Here is a 13,132-nt window from a genome sequence, read left to right as displayed (position 1 = left end):
AAGCGGCTTAGTCATGCTGGCCACATGACCCAGAAAAACTGTCTGCGGACAAATGCTGGCTCTCTCGGCCTGTAAAGCGAGATGAGCGCCGCAACTCGAGTCATCTGCGACTGGAGTTAACTGTCAGGGGTCCTTTACTTTGGTTGGTGGACCTATGAGTTTTAATGCAAACAACATAGATTCTCTTTGAAGTCTGCCCACTCCTGCTCCAAGGAATTTTGAGCTTACAAAACTTGTTTTGTTTGTTCTTTAGGTATGTAGGAAAAGTCCATTGGAGTTTCCATTGTGTTCTTCCAAAGGAAAGTCTTAACTGGGGGAGAGGGCAGCGCTGGGTGGGACGCTTTGCTACCAAGCAGAGGCTGTGCATCTAGCGGACTTAAGTGGAAAAGGATTAATCAATCCAGAGTAAATAAACTGCAGAACAATGCACAGCGTTTCAAGTTTGGCATTTTAATCATGTTCAGTTTTTTTTTTTTATGTTTTCCCTTTCCGGTTTGAATGTAGAAATTGTGGCTTAAGTTTTTAATTATGGTTCTGTCCTATGCAGTGTTTCCTTTTGTTTAACTGGAAAGAACTCTCTTCGATGAATCACTGTCCTTTCTCTTTTTTTCCTTTTGCAAATAGCCTTTGCAATGCAATTCCTGTGTTCTAAGTGAAAGTGGTTCAGCATTTCCCCATGTACTCCTCTGCTGTAGCTCAACCTTCTCCAGCCTGATTCCCTTCAGTTGTTTTGGACTACAACTCCCATCAGCCTCAGTCAGCATGAATGTTGGTGAAGACTGGTGTCGCTGCATGGCTAGTAGAGTGGATGATGGGCCATATGTTCAGACAAAACCTGGTTCATGTACTATCTGGGGTGGCAGACCCTTAGCCTTCTCATTATTCAGCTTTTGTGTTCAAGAGCTGTGTGGCGAGCCATGATCTGATCCACATAGACTTAGGTGGGTGTAGAATCTGCATGTTGCTCTGAAATACGCCTGGCAACTAGAATGTATGAAATTTTAAGTTGGTGGCAGATGACAAAGGCAGAGGCAGACTACCATTCTCTCTTTGCGATTTTAAGCTTTTCATATTTCGAATGAACATTTCCCAACAAAGGAATTGCAGAAATTGTTATTTTGCATATCCTCCTGGCTTCCCGTTTCACAACGTTCTTAGGATAAGATTATGCTGATGCCGGCTTAATTACATGCGTCTCCAGAGATGCAAGGCGAAGGCGAAAAGTTGTCACACACAGCTTTAGAGATGCTAAATGATGGCATGTGTGTGCATAGAATCAGAATTGGAAGAGACCCCGAGGGTCATCTAGTCCAACCCCCTGCAATACAGGAATCCTGCCCGCAGCTGCCCCCGGATGGGCTCGAACCACCAAGCCAGGCGCACTGACCCATTGCACCAAAGAGCCCTGCATAAACATGAATTTCATTACCCCTCCCCACAATCCCTGCTCATTTTCTCTAGTTTAAAAACCATGGATGCAAAGCCTATGCTGTCTAGATTGATGACTATATGGAAACTGACATATTAACTGGTAGAAATGAGAGCAAAAGGGTGCCTCTTCTCTACATGCAGTCGCAGTCCATCATGCATATATACCCTCCCTGCAGCACATTGCAGGAAATTACAAGGAAGGGCCAAAGGCTCTGTTGCAGTTGCAGGTGGAAAAACCACAACTCCCGTATGTATTCCTGGGATGCCTTCCTACAGTCCGTACCAGCCTTTCCCAGCCTAGTGATTTGGACTACAATTTCCATGAGCCTCAACCAGCACAGCAAGAGGGTGTCAGTTCGTGAAAGGCAGATCTTTAGCAAGACAATCCAACAGTAAGGCATGTTGGGTGGAATCCAAAATAGCACTAAGTGAACATTTAACCAGCGTGACGATTTCTACTTGTCTCCCACTCCCTCCCTCCTGCATGGGATTACCTATACCCCCTGGAAAAGACGGGTAGGGTGCCAGCTGTGATGAAGGGGGGAGGCCTGTTGTGCAAGAGGAAATCCTTGTACAGTTGGGACACGGTACTTGGAATACCATCCATTGGCTAGAATTACAGCAGAGGTATATAACGCGGCTTCTTATTTTTAATGCATGATGCATTAAGTACTGTCTGTCTATATTGATGTGTTAGCTTGCTCCTTTTTTAAAAAATACAGAAAGTGCCTCACTTAAAATACGAAAGCATTTAGCTACGGATTCTGTGCCGACCTCCTGTCGTCGGTGGTGATTTTAAAAAATTGTTTTAGTGCTGTTGTCAGTAGAGGTAGTCCAGACTAGCGGCTTTCAAGCTTGGCGGACATTGACTCATCTGCCACAAAGCCCCCTTATAGCCCTTTCCCAAGCCCCCTTGTAAGAGTGTGCAAAGGTCTCAACTGTTTGGGCTGTGTGGCTGACTCTGAACTTTTAGAATAGACATAATGTTCTTTTGCCATAGTTCCTTTAGCACATGTTTTACTTGAAAATATATGCAGTTCTATAATGCCACTGCACAAAGTGGTTAGTTTAGATTGATGCGCCGCTGGTATATTAAGTACAAAATGAACTGTGGCAAACTTGGAAATTATGCAGTATTCTTTGTTCTTTTTGGAGGAATTGTTCGCCGGCTTCTGGGCTGCTAACTATTGTTGTAGTCTATAAAATTTCTCAGAAAAATATAATAGGGTGTGAATATGTCCTTTTGCTCTCTTGACCAAAGCCTAGCTGATAGCCAGGTCCCTACCCACCCCACCCCAAAATACCATTCTGATCTTCTCATTATTAACTTTTAGTGCATTGTGTTCGTTGTAGTTTCCCTTGCAGTTTGTTAAAGGTGCTGACGGTTGTTACAAGACCCTTGTTCCCCCTCACCATTTTCAGGGAGGTTTGACAACCAGTCTGTCTTCCCAAGGAACTCTGGGAATTGTAGGTCTGAGAGAGGAATCTGAGAACAACTCTCAGCACCCTTTTTATCAAGCTACAGTTCCCAGGATTCTTTGCAGTGAGCGAGCCATGGCTGTTTAAATCCCTCCTGCGAAACAAGTTTTCTAGAATGAGTCTGGGCCTTCAGACAAAGGATGCATAGAGCCCCATTATTTTCTCCTGGAGAAACATAACATATTTTTGTTTAGACTTGGATTTGTGTGTGGTTGTGCTTTACCTATTCCTGTTTGGAAGGAAGGCTGCACTGTGCAGTTTGATTTTCGTTGCTAGGTAAGAATTGATGGCATCCACACTGCAGACTGAAAACTAGCTTCTACTTATTGACCACAGTTTAGCGTGACACAGAGATCGGTCCACTGTGTCCAATAACATCCGATTAAAAGTCCAGAGGATTATGATTCACGTTAAATATACACTTACAGCCATTATTTATACCATTCTCTTCTGAGTGGATCAGTTCTAATTTTGTCTATAATTGTGTATTATTGAAACCCACCTTGGGACCTTATGGTGAAGTCCGTATAATTTTTTTATTAGTACAATAAATTGCAGCAAAGAAATTAGGATCAGTTGTTAAGACTAACCTGTCTCGCCTAGCTTGCTGTCAATGCTGCAGATTAAAGAACACAAGACTTCGTCTTGCTGGGTGAGACTAAAAATAAATCCACTTGGCCATATGTTTTTGGGAACCGCACAAACAAGAAGGCAACAGCCCTCATCTAATCCCAGCATCTAGCCTTAAACCATATGAAACTAGCGACTGTTTCCACATATTGTGGTAATGAGTTCCATAAGTCAATTGACCCGATTCTTAAGCAAATAGCTTTCATAGGGTGCCTCCCCTAACTTCAAGTATTGCCGGGGAAAGGGGGAGAGAATACCAGCTGTTTCCATGCTGCTCATAATTTTATAAACCTCTGCCATGTGCCTACTTGGAGCTTTTTGAAAGGAAAGGAAGAATGCTCCATTTTGTTTTCTTCCTAGGGAATCTATTAACCACATGCAGAAAGCATATCTATCTGCGAGTATGCTGTTGCTTCTTAATATACCTTTTAGCGGCCAATCTTGATCAAAATTCTGCAATGTTAGGGAAAATAATGAGGGGGTTTTTTGTGTTGCTTTGGTTTTTTTACAGTACAGTGGTACTTGGGTTACATACGCTTCAGGTTACAGACTCTGCTAACTCAGAAATAGTACTTCAGGTTAAGAACTTTGCTTCAGGATGAGAACAGAAATCGGGCTCCGGCGGCAGCGGGAGGCCCCATTAGCTAAAGTGGTGCTTCAGGTTAAGAACAGTTTCAGCTTAAGAACGGACCTCCAGAACTAAGTAAGTACTTAACCCGAGGTAACACTGTACGTAAGATGAACTTGCGGTGGTCTGGTGCAAATTTTGTGCATCTTCTCATAAGGAAGCACAAAAATGAAATAAAATAAACCAAAACAGTTCTAGGCTAGAAGGGAACTCATAAAAATCTAAACTGCAGTCAGAAGTCATACCTGAAATTTTATCCTCTGGCAGCTTCCTTCAGCTATTGACCAGAGAAGTAATTAACTCCTGACCTTTCATATCTGCCCATAATAGCAACATCCCATTTAGAAACTTGGAGAATCTGCAAGCTGAGTTATAATATAGTTTACTTGGGGGCTATTTATAACTGGTGCTAACAAGGCTTTGCATACCCTGCTATTTAAAGTTGGGAACCTCATACGTCTAAACGCAGCTCTAGAAAACATTTGCCGGAGCAATACACAAATGGAATCAAGTGCTGGTGCCGCACAGTAAAGAGCAAGGGTTGTGAGCCAGGAAGTTATGGGGCCAGAGGTCAGCTTAGCTATTAATTCACTGGGGTGGCAGCTAGAAATGTGCCTGTGCCCTGGCCTCATCCCCATTTTACAGTTCGGGAGGGGGTCAGCAACTGGGGAGCCTGCAACAAAACGCTGTGCTGCAGAGTGTTTTGGTACAGGTTCAGGTCACTCAATTCCACCCTCTCCCCACCACGTCCCTGGTTTCCTCCAACCATTATTCTATACCACATATTGCATGCTCAGTCCTTTCTAGTCTTTTTGGCCCTCCTCCCCTGCCGTAGGGTTTTTTCTTTCTTTTAAAAAAATAGCTCTGCAAATGTTGGATCGTGCAGACCTTTGTGCTATTTTGGCAACCTAAGTAGAATCATAGAATCATAGAGTTGGAAGAGACCACAAGGGCCATCGAGTCCAACCCCCTGCCAAGCAGGAAACACCATCAGAGCACTCCTGACATATGGTTGTCAAGCCTCTGCTTAAAGACCTCCAAAGAAGGAGACTCCACCACACTCCTTGGCAGCAAATTCCACTGTCGAACAGCTCTTACTGTCAGTAGTGCCACACACAGTCTGAACCACAAAAATAGAAGGAATGATAACTTGGCTTGCCTCTTGTATGTCTGTCATGGGGTCCCAGCACACAGGAGGCAGTGTTAGAAGCTCAGATTTATAAGCTCCTTAAACCAGGGTTGCAGCCTCCAAAACGGAATGCCTAGTTGCCATTTTTGGGCCAGACGGTTTGAAAGTCTTTTTTGTTGTTGTTTGTTTCCTGAAATTCATTCTGATTGTGCTGGTTGTTGTTGTTTAGTCGTGTCCGACTCTTCGTGACCCCATGGACCAGAGCATGCCAGGCCCTCCTGTCTTCCATTGCCTCCTGCAGTTTGGTCAAACTCATGCTGGTAGCTTCGAGAACACTGTCCAACAATCTTGTCCTCTGTCGTCCCCTTCTCTTGTGCCCTCCATCTTTCCCAACATCAGGGTCTTTTCCAGGGAGTCTTCTCTTCTTATGAGGTGGCCAAAGTATTGGAGCCTCAGCTTCAGGATCTGTCCTTCCAGTGAGTACTCAGGGCTGATTTCCTTCAGAATGGATAGGTTGAATCTTCTTGCAGTCCATGGGACTCTCAAGATTTTCCCCACCACCAGAATTCAAAAGCATCAATTCTTCGGCGATCAGCCTTCTTTATGGTCCAGCTCTCACTTCCATACATCACTACTGGGAAAACCATAGCTTTAACTATACGGACCTTTGTTGGCAAGGTGATGTCTCTGCTTTTTAAGGTGCTGTCTAGGTTTGTCATTGCTTTTCTCCCAAGAAGCAGGCATCTTTTAATTTTGTGACTGCTGTCACCATCTGCAGTGATCATGGAGCCCAAGAAAGTAAAATCTCTCACTGCTGGTAAAACATAACAAATAGAATTCTACAAGGAAGTGTTGCTAGTGTGTGAAAATGGTCAAGATCCATAGACCTCCAGATGGTGGAGATGTCAGGCGCCATCGTGGAGTCTGGGCACCTTCACTTGGTCGCAGGTAGGTGATAGCCAGGTTCAAAATGTTATTGGCACCTGGCTAATTTCGAACTCTGAGCTCTAGCCTCCTGGTAGGTGCACACATCTGTAGGAATAGAAAAGCCCAAGGTACTTTCTGAAATATTTGAAAAATATTTTGACTTGTCCTTTGTTTCGTCCCGCAGGCCCATTCACAGACGTCGTCACCACGAACCTGAAACTTGGCAACCCTACAGACAGAAATGTGTGCTTCAAGGTGAAGACCACAGCACCACGCAGATACTGCGTAAGACCCAACAGTGGGATTATAGATGCAGGAACGTCAATTAATGTGTCTGGTAAGTTATTCTGACATAACAGCCCCAACATTGCAATGAGCACGGTGATCTCTTATTTTAAGAACCCCATCCATTTCCCCAGGTGTGCTTGCTTTGCCTCCTGGTATAGTAGGACAGCAAGCAGAGAAAGGGAGAGATGTTAAGTAAAAGCTCTGTTTTTTATTAATTATGTCGTTTCATTTATGAAGCGATTCATTAAGGGATAATGAAAAATGAACTTTACAAAGCAGGCAATCCATTTTCGATCATTAATTTTAAAATGATTTAGAGCAAATCTGCTGAACTACAAATACTGTGCAAAACCAATAAAGAATAAAAACTTAAATGAAAACAGTGAGGTACAAAAAGATAATTATTATAGAAAAATAATGGTTCAGTTAGCAAATGAGGAGGACTCAGTAGCAAATGGTGAATATTGTATTTTCTGGCGTATAAGACTACTTTTTAACCCAGGAAAATCTTTTCAAAAGTTGGGGGTTGTCTTATACGCCGACTACAGCAGCAGCTCCTGCAGCAACTCTCCACCAAAGGATAAAATGACAGCAAATTAAATCAGAGGACACCAAGCTCTCTAGATAAAGCAGAAATACACTTGAAAATTGGCCCCAGAAGCCCCCGGCCACTGGAAAGTGGAGCGGATTTCTGAGACGGACTGGAGACTGGTTTTTTAAATTTTTATTTGGTGTGTGTTGGAAGAGGGGTAGTCTTATACAGCGAGTATATCCCAAACACTATATTTTAACTGGAAAAGTTGGGGGGTCGTCTTATACACCCAGTCATCTTAAACGCCAGAAAATACGGTACATAAAGCTGTCTGACAGTCAAGCTTCTATCTGCTCATACTGTAGCAGCTCTACAGGGTCTCAGAAAGAGGTTTTCCGTATCACTTCCTATGTGATCCTGTTAACTGGAGATAACAGATTGAACCTGGAACCTTCAGCATGGAAAGTTTGTTTTGTTTTCCAGCTGTTCTTGTCTCATTCCCTTGTAGCGTGTTAGCCTTCCAGGGACAGGACAGAGTGTCCAAACTGTTTAAGAAAGGGTGTCAGGTTCTCAAGCGATGCCATGCCGCAGTTTTAGAAGGCCATGGTTTGTAAGTCAACAACAAACCATGGCTTCAGATGGTAGCTATATTAAAACAATAGTTTGCTGCTGTGCAATAAATAGTTGGGAGTAGGTGAACTTAGTAGGGACTTGAGTGGAAGATTAAACACATGCTTAAATTAATCTCCTTGATTTCAGGGGGATTTAAAAGTGCCTGGTTTTTGGCAGGTTTGTGCTGTTAGCTTAATACAGGCCTGTTCATCTCTTAACCGTTATCAGTTGATTTCAAGAGCAGTTTAACTTGTAGAATAAAGCAAGTATAGATATATATGACCTTTTAAGCATGCTAAGTCTGTAGACTTCAGATGCTCAATAGGACAGATGGAAATACTAAATCAATTTGGTTAATGTCTGCCTTAATTAAACCATCAGCTCTATTGAAAATGTGCTCTTCAGCTACACTTTTATATGCACGAGAATTGCCACTAGTTCCTTGGTGCGCTAAGATCTGATTGCAACTAGAACCTTATTTTGTACTGTTCTTACAAACAAATGCATGCAGAGTCTTTCTCTTCAGCTGTGGGTATTACTCTGATTGGCTGCAAAAAAAGGTTATTTATTTTTTCTTTGAAATTGTAAAACTCCTTACTACCCAGTGCATAAAATAGGCAGCTTTTAAACCTGAGTTTTAAACTAGGTCTGTTTGTCTCCTGGGTAATGTACCTTTCAGCAAGCATTGCCTGTCAGACTGTGATGACCACCTTTAAGCCATGTTGGCTGTTTCTCTATTGAAAGGGAAGGCTTCACCTGAATGCTTGTTTAAACCTGGCTGATAGCTGCATTGTGAATATCACTAACAAATACAACTGTTTTTGGCCGAAGGAGACTTAGATGGTATCTGTAGAATTCTACTGTATTTATGGAATTTACTGAGCAATCTTATGCAGAAATAATGTGTGTTGTGTTTTGTGGACTTAACTCCCAGATAGGATTGCAACCTCAAAAGTATAAATGCCTTCTAGAAAGGTATGTGGGGGAGGGAGGTATTTGGTCAGAAGGATAGCAGATTTTTCTTATACCTCCAACCACTTCCAGAGTGGTTTTAACAGGCAATCCCTCTTGCCATGGAACTGTGGGGATTTTGTAGTGCTGGGAGTTGAAAGGAGGTGGCTATTCCCCTTAAACTAGATTTCCTAGGATTATTTGAGGGAATCCATAACTGTTAAATGTGGTATAATACTGTTTTAAATGTATGCTTTAGATGGGGCCTAGATCAGAGGTCACCAGAACAAGGAAAGCAGCAATTCACAACAGCTTGTACTCCTGTCATAAAGATGCCAACCTCCTCTAAATGCAAATTACACACACACACACGATTTTGAACATCATATATGACTGCAAGTTTACACAGAAATTATCCTCTGATACAGTAGATTGTCTTGCACAACAATTTTCATACTGAACATTTTGGAAGAGTAAGACCTTGTCTAGCAAAGGCATTTCACTCATTCCAAAGGAGAAGACCTTTCCATAGGATGTTCTTCGATGTTCCCTCAGATTTTCTCCCCTTTTCCGTTGTAAAAATGGGGGGCGCCTGGGAGGGAGGAAACAAAGAAACTCCCCTCCCCCTGAACATTTCCAGTCCTTTTGTCTACTTCAGGAATAGAGAATCTATTACTCTTTTGATGATGTTGATGATGAACTGCAGCTCCCTTCATCCCAGACAATTAGCCATTTTAGGCTGATAGGGAGATGGAATCATAGAATTGTAGAGTTGGGAGTGACCCCAAGGGTCATCTAGTCCAGCCCCATGAAATGCTGGAATATGAGCCCAACAACATCTGGAGGGCCACAGGTTTCTTTTTTTTTTTTTTTAATGATATTTATTGGAATTTTTTTTTAAATTACAAAAAAGAACAAAGTAGAGAAAGAAAAAAGAAAGAGCAAAGAAAAAAAACAAACCACATCAAACAATACAAATTCAAAAAAACAAAAATACACCACAAACATTTAAAAACAAATCCATTACAGTGGTGCCCCGCAAGACGAATGCCTCGCAAGACGGAAAACCCGCTAGACGAAAGGGTTTTCCGTTTTGGAGGTGCTTCGCAAAACGAATTTCCTATGGGCTTGCTTCGCAAGACGAAAATGTCTTGCGAGTTCCTGCGGGGTTTTTTTCCTTTTCCTCCCCTTTTTCCCAAGCCGCTAAGCCGCTTATCAGCTGATCCGCTAAGCCGCTTAACAGCTGATCCGCTAAGCCGCTTAACAGCTGATCCGTTAAGCCACTAAGCCGCTTATCAGCTGATCCGCTAAGCCCGCTAAGCTGCTAATAGCGCTAATCCGCTAAACCGCTAACGGGCTTGCTTCGCAAGACGAAAAAAACCGCAAGATGAAGAGACTCGCGGAACGGATTCTTTTCGTCTTGCGAGGCACCACTGTATTCTCAAATCCTCAACTGTCATTACCTTCTTTCTTTGACCTCCTCCTCCTCCTCCCTTTTTTTGTATCCTAGTTGTTAATTGTCGCAGCAAATCCTTTCCATATTTCATAATATTCTGTCATTACATTACCTTAAACTATTTTAATCTTATCTTACTATAAAAACCTTAAAACTTAAAACTTAAATCTTATTTTTACCAACTTCTCATAACCATAATATTCTTACGTAATTCTTTACACATTTTTACTAAAGCCAAGTAATTTCATTCCAACATTTTTCTAACATTCATCAATTTTATAAAACAATCCTAGTAGTAAAAAAGAAATAAAAACAATCCAATCTTCATCCAGTGTCCCTTCCTCCTGGTCCCGGGTTTTGTCAGTCCTTTTATCCCATCGATCTAGCGCATTAACCTGGTAACCTTGTATCTGAGGCCCTTAAGTCTCTTCCATGTCCCTTCCGCAGCTCTTCTTCATATTTATAACTGTATTTTCCCTTGTCTCCTGCTCGTTTCACTCGTGGGAACTCCAGCTTAACAATGTTTTTGACCCTTCTCGACAGATCAGCCCCTTTTCCATAATCCACACTAAACTCCATGTGGTATTTAAGAACATGTTTCAAAATCCCACCAAAATTAGGAGCCCCCACAACCCCAAACATCTCACGGCCCATTGCCAGACTTGAAAAGTTTAAACATCCCTGCATAGGGGGGTCTATCCAGCCCCCCATTTCCAAACCAAACCAAACTTTTTCTTTCCAAATCTGGCTTTTTCCAAGTTCATTTGTCAAATCCAAAAGCTCATGTTCCTGTTGGGCCACAGCTCCCTCCATCTCTGGCGCCCAAGATTCAGCAACATCCTCTTCCCTCATCTGTTCTGTCAGGGCACACTCCTGATTTAATTCCTGGGTGGGCTCCATATATTTTCCCACTGCCTGTTTAAAATTTCTGATCAAATCAGTCATCAAATTCGTCTTCTCATGTAACTGTTCCAGTAGGGCATTTGTTTTATAGAAAGCACACAACAGAGCTTCTGAATACATGTTCTTTCTTTTAAAAACAAGTCTAGCAACAAAGTTTCCTTTTTCAGATATCTTGTCAATATTTGTTCCTTTAAAAAGCGAAGGGGAACAATGGAATCAATGTTTCTCTTCTTATAGCTATCTGTCAAAAACGTTGTCTCTGGTCAATGAGCTTCAAAAAACGTCAGTCCTAACACCCCGCTCCAGGATCAGGACGGTGGAAAGTTACTTTACTTTACCCTCACTTCTGCAGGTTTAAACAGTCCGAAAAAATCCCCCCTCTTCTCCTGTTTCCGAAGAGGGTTCAACAATTTTAAATGATGAAAGTTAATCTTTTACAGGCGATTTTCTGAGCTCTAGTTTGCCATGTCTTTGCTTTAATCTATCTACAAAGAAACGGAAGGCTGACTTCCTGTTTAGACCTTCCCGTTTCAGTGCCAAATTGAGGTAAACTTTTAAGTCCAATTTTCCTTTCTGCTCGCAAGTCCTTATTTAAAGTCCAATTGTCCGAGTTTAGGTACTCACGGGTGATTATTTTAGAAGCCAAATTGTCCCAGGAAAAAGGCAGCGCTCTCCGGCAACGGCTGTGCGGCTTCGCTCCACGGAAGAAGCAGTTGACTCTCAGCACCGCGCCACTTCCCCCTCTTCGCTTCGGAGCCCGTTAGTGGGTTCGTTTGCAGGTTGGGGGGGCGCTAAGGGTGCCCGCTGAGTCCCATGGTCACAGGCTTCATCCGCCTGTGATTTTTGAAAGGGTCCCTGCTTCGCCGTAGCGGAAAAGACCCAATTCCCGTGGAGCTGGTCCCTCCAGTTCAGAGGGAATCCGCCATTGTCGGTGGCGCCACCCCGGAAGTCCCTAGAGGAGGGCCATAGGTTTCTTACCCCTGCTCTGTTCCTACCACCAGTTCCCAAATGCTGGTGGCAGACTGTTTCTCTGCTTAGTGGAAACTCGTTAAAACTTCAGCAGATTTGAGCGTTTATAATCTGTTCCCTACGGCAGTGATGTGGGCTTTCCAGAAAATTTTGAATTGGAAAATTTCCTATGCAAGTTAGGCTAATTTCCATAGCACAATTTGCCTCAGAAAACTTTCTGATCTAATTTATCGTGTCAGATTTACTTGCATTTAGTAAACAAAACTAAAAATGTAAAGCTGCCAAGTTTGCCTAATGCCAAATTTGTGATTGGCACCCAATTTTTTAAAAAAATTCCCAGCAAAATAGAGCAGTGGAAAATTTATTGTGGGTAAATGCCTTTGGGCCTCCACCAGGCAGGTAACCCAGAGCTCTCATGTACTGTAGTTTGAGTGTTTCCATCTCCATTATATATGACTGCAAGTTTACACAGAAATTAAAAATAGGAGCCATATTATATAAATTAAAAGTAGTGTCTTAAGACAACTTGATTCGGCAGGCGATCCTCAGTGTGTTCCAGACTACCATCAGCACCTGATGGCATTGGATAGGCCATTATTTGTGTTCTTTGTCATCCAGTTGTCACTCAATTTAGGACCCCCCACCCCTCAAAAAAGCATGCTTGGAAGAGACAGTGTCACCTCATTTCCGCTGTCATTTGGGTATATATTCTCAGTGGCAGTTTTGCACCTTGGGGCTCATATTCCCCCCCCCCAACTTTATTTGCATTAGCCAATGGCCATAGCAACATAAAACAAGCAATATATGCAATTAAAAAGACAACAATGGATATAAAGGACAATCAAATGATCAAGACTATCGTTCAGATAGTGGCCCTTAATCTCATTGCACCCTCGATAAACCTAGCAACCTTTGCTGTTATCTGATCATTTTGATCTGATAACAGAAAGAACAATGTGGCCGCAGATGGGCGGCCTGTGATGGTGAGTAGGAGTGGGGTGATGATCTCATTCCTCAAGTCTTTATAAAGGGGACAGGACAGGATGGGGCTTATATTTATATACTTCTTGCTTGCTTTGATAGAGGATAAAGAGGTGGTTTGTGGGGGATTGTAAACTAGCTTATTGCACAAAGGTAAAATTCATATCCATTGCTGTCCCATTTTCCCCTTCCTTTTTTCCTGCTCCCCACTGGCCA

General features: G+C 42.6%; 1 protein-coding gene across 1 annotated transcript in view; it reads left to right on the top strand.

The window, feature by feature from the left end:
• VAPB (VAMP associated protein B and C) overlaps nucleotides 1-13,132 on the top strand; it is a 50,408-nt gene that overhangs the window by 18,743 nt on the left and 18,533 nt on the right. Inside the window, exon 2 of the mRNA XM_081011593.1 lies at nucleotides 6,409-6,561. Coding sequence (XP_080867719.1) covers nucleotides 6,409-6,561 — 153 coding nt within the window. The remainder of the gene's footprint in view (nucleotides 1-6,408; nucleotides 6,562-13,132) is intronic.

This window comes from Podarcis pityusensis (genome assembly GCF_964106645.2).
Source record: "Podarcis pityusensis genome assembly, chromosome: 6".
NCBI classification, from domain to species: Eukaryota; Metazoa; Chordata; class Lepidosauria; order Squamata; family Lacertidae; genus Podarcis; species Podarcis pityusensis.
The sequence above is the reverse complement of the archived record's forward strand: the minus strand, read 5'-3'. Positions and strand labels throughout refer to the sequence as shown.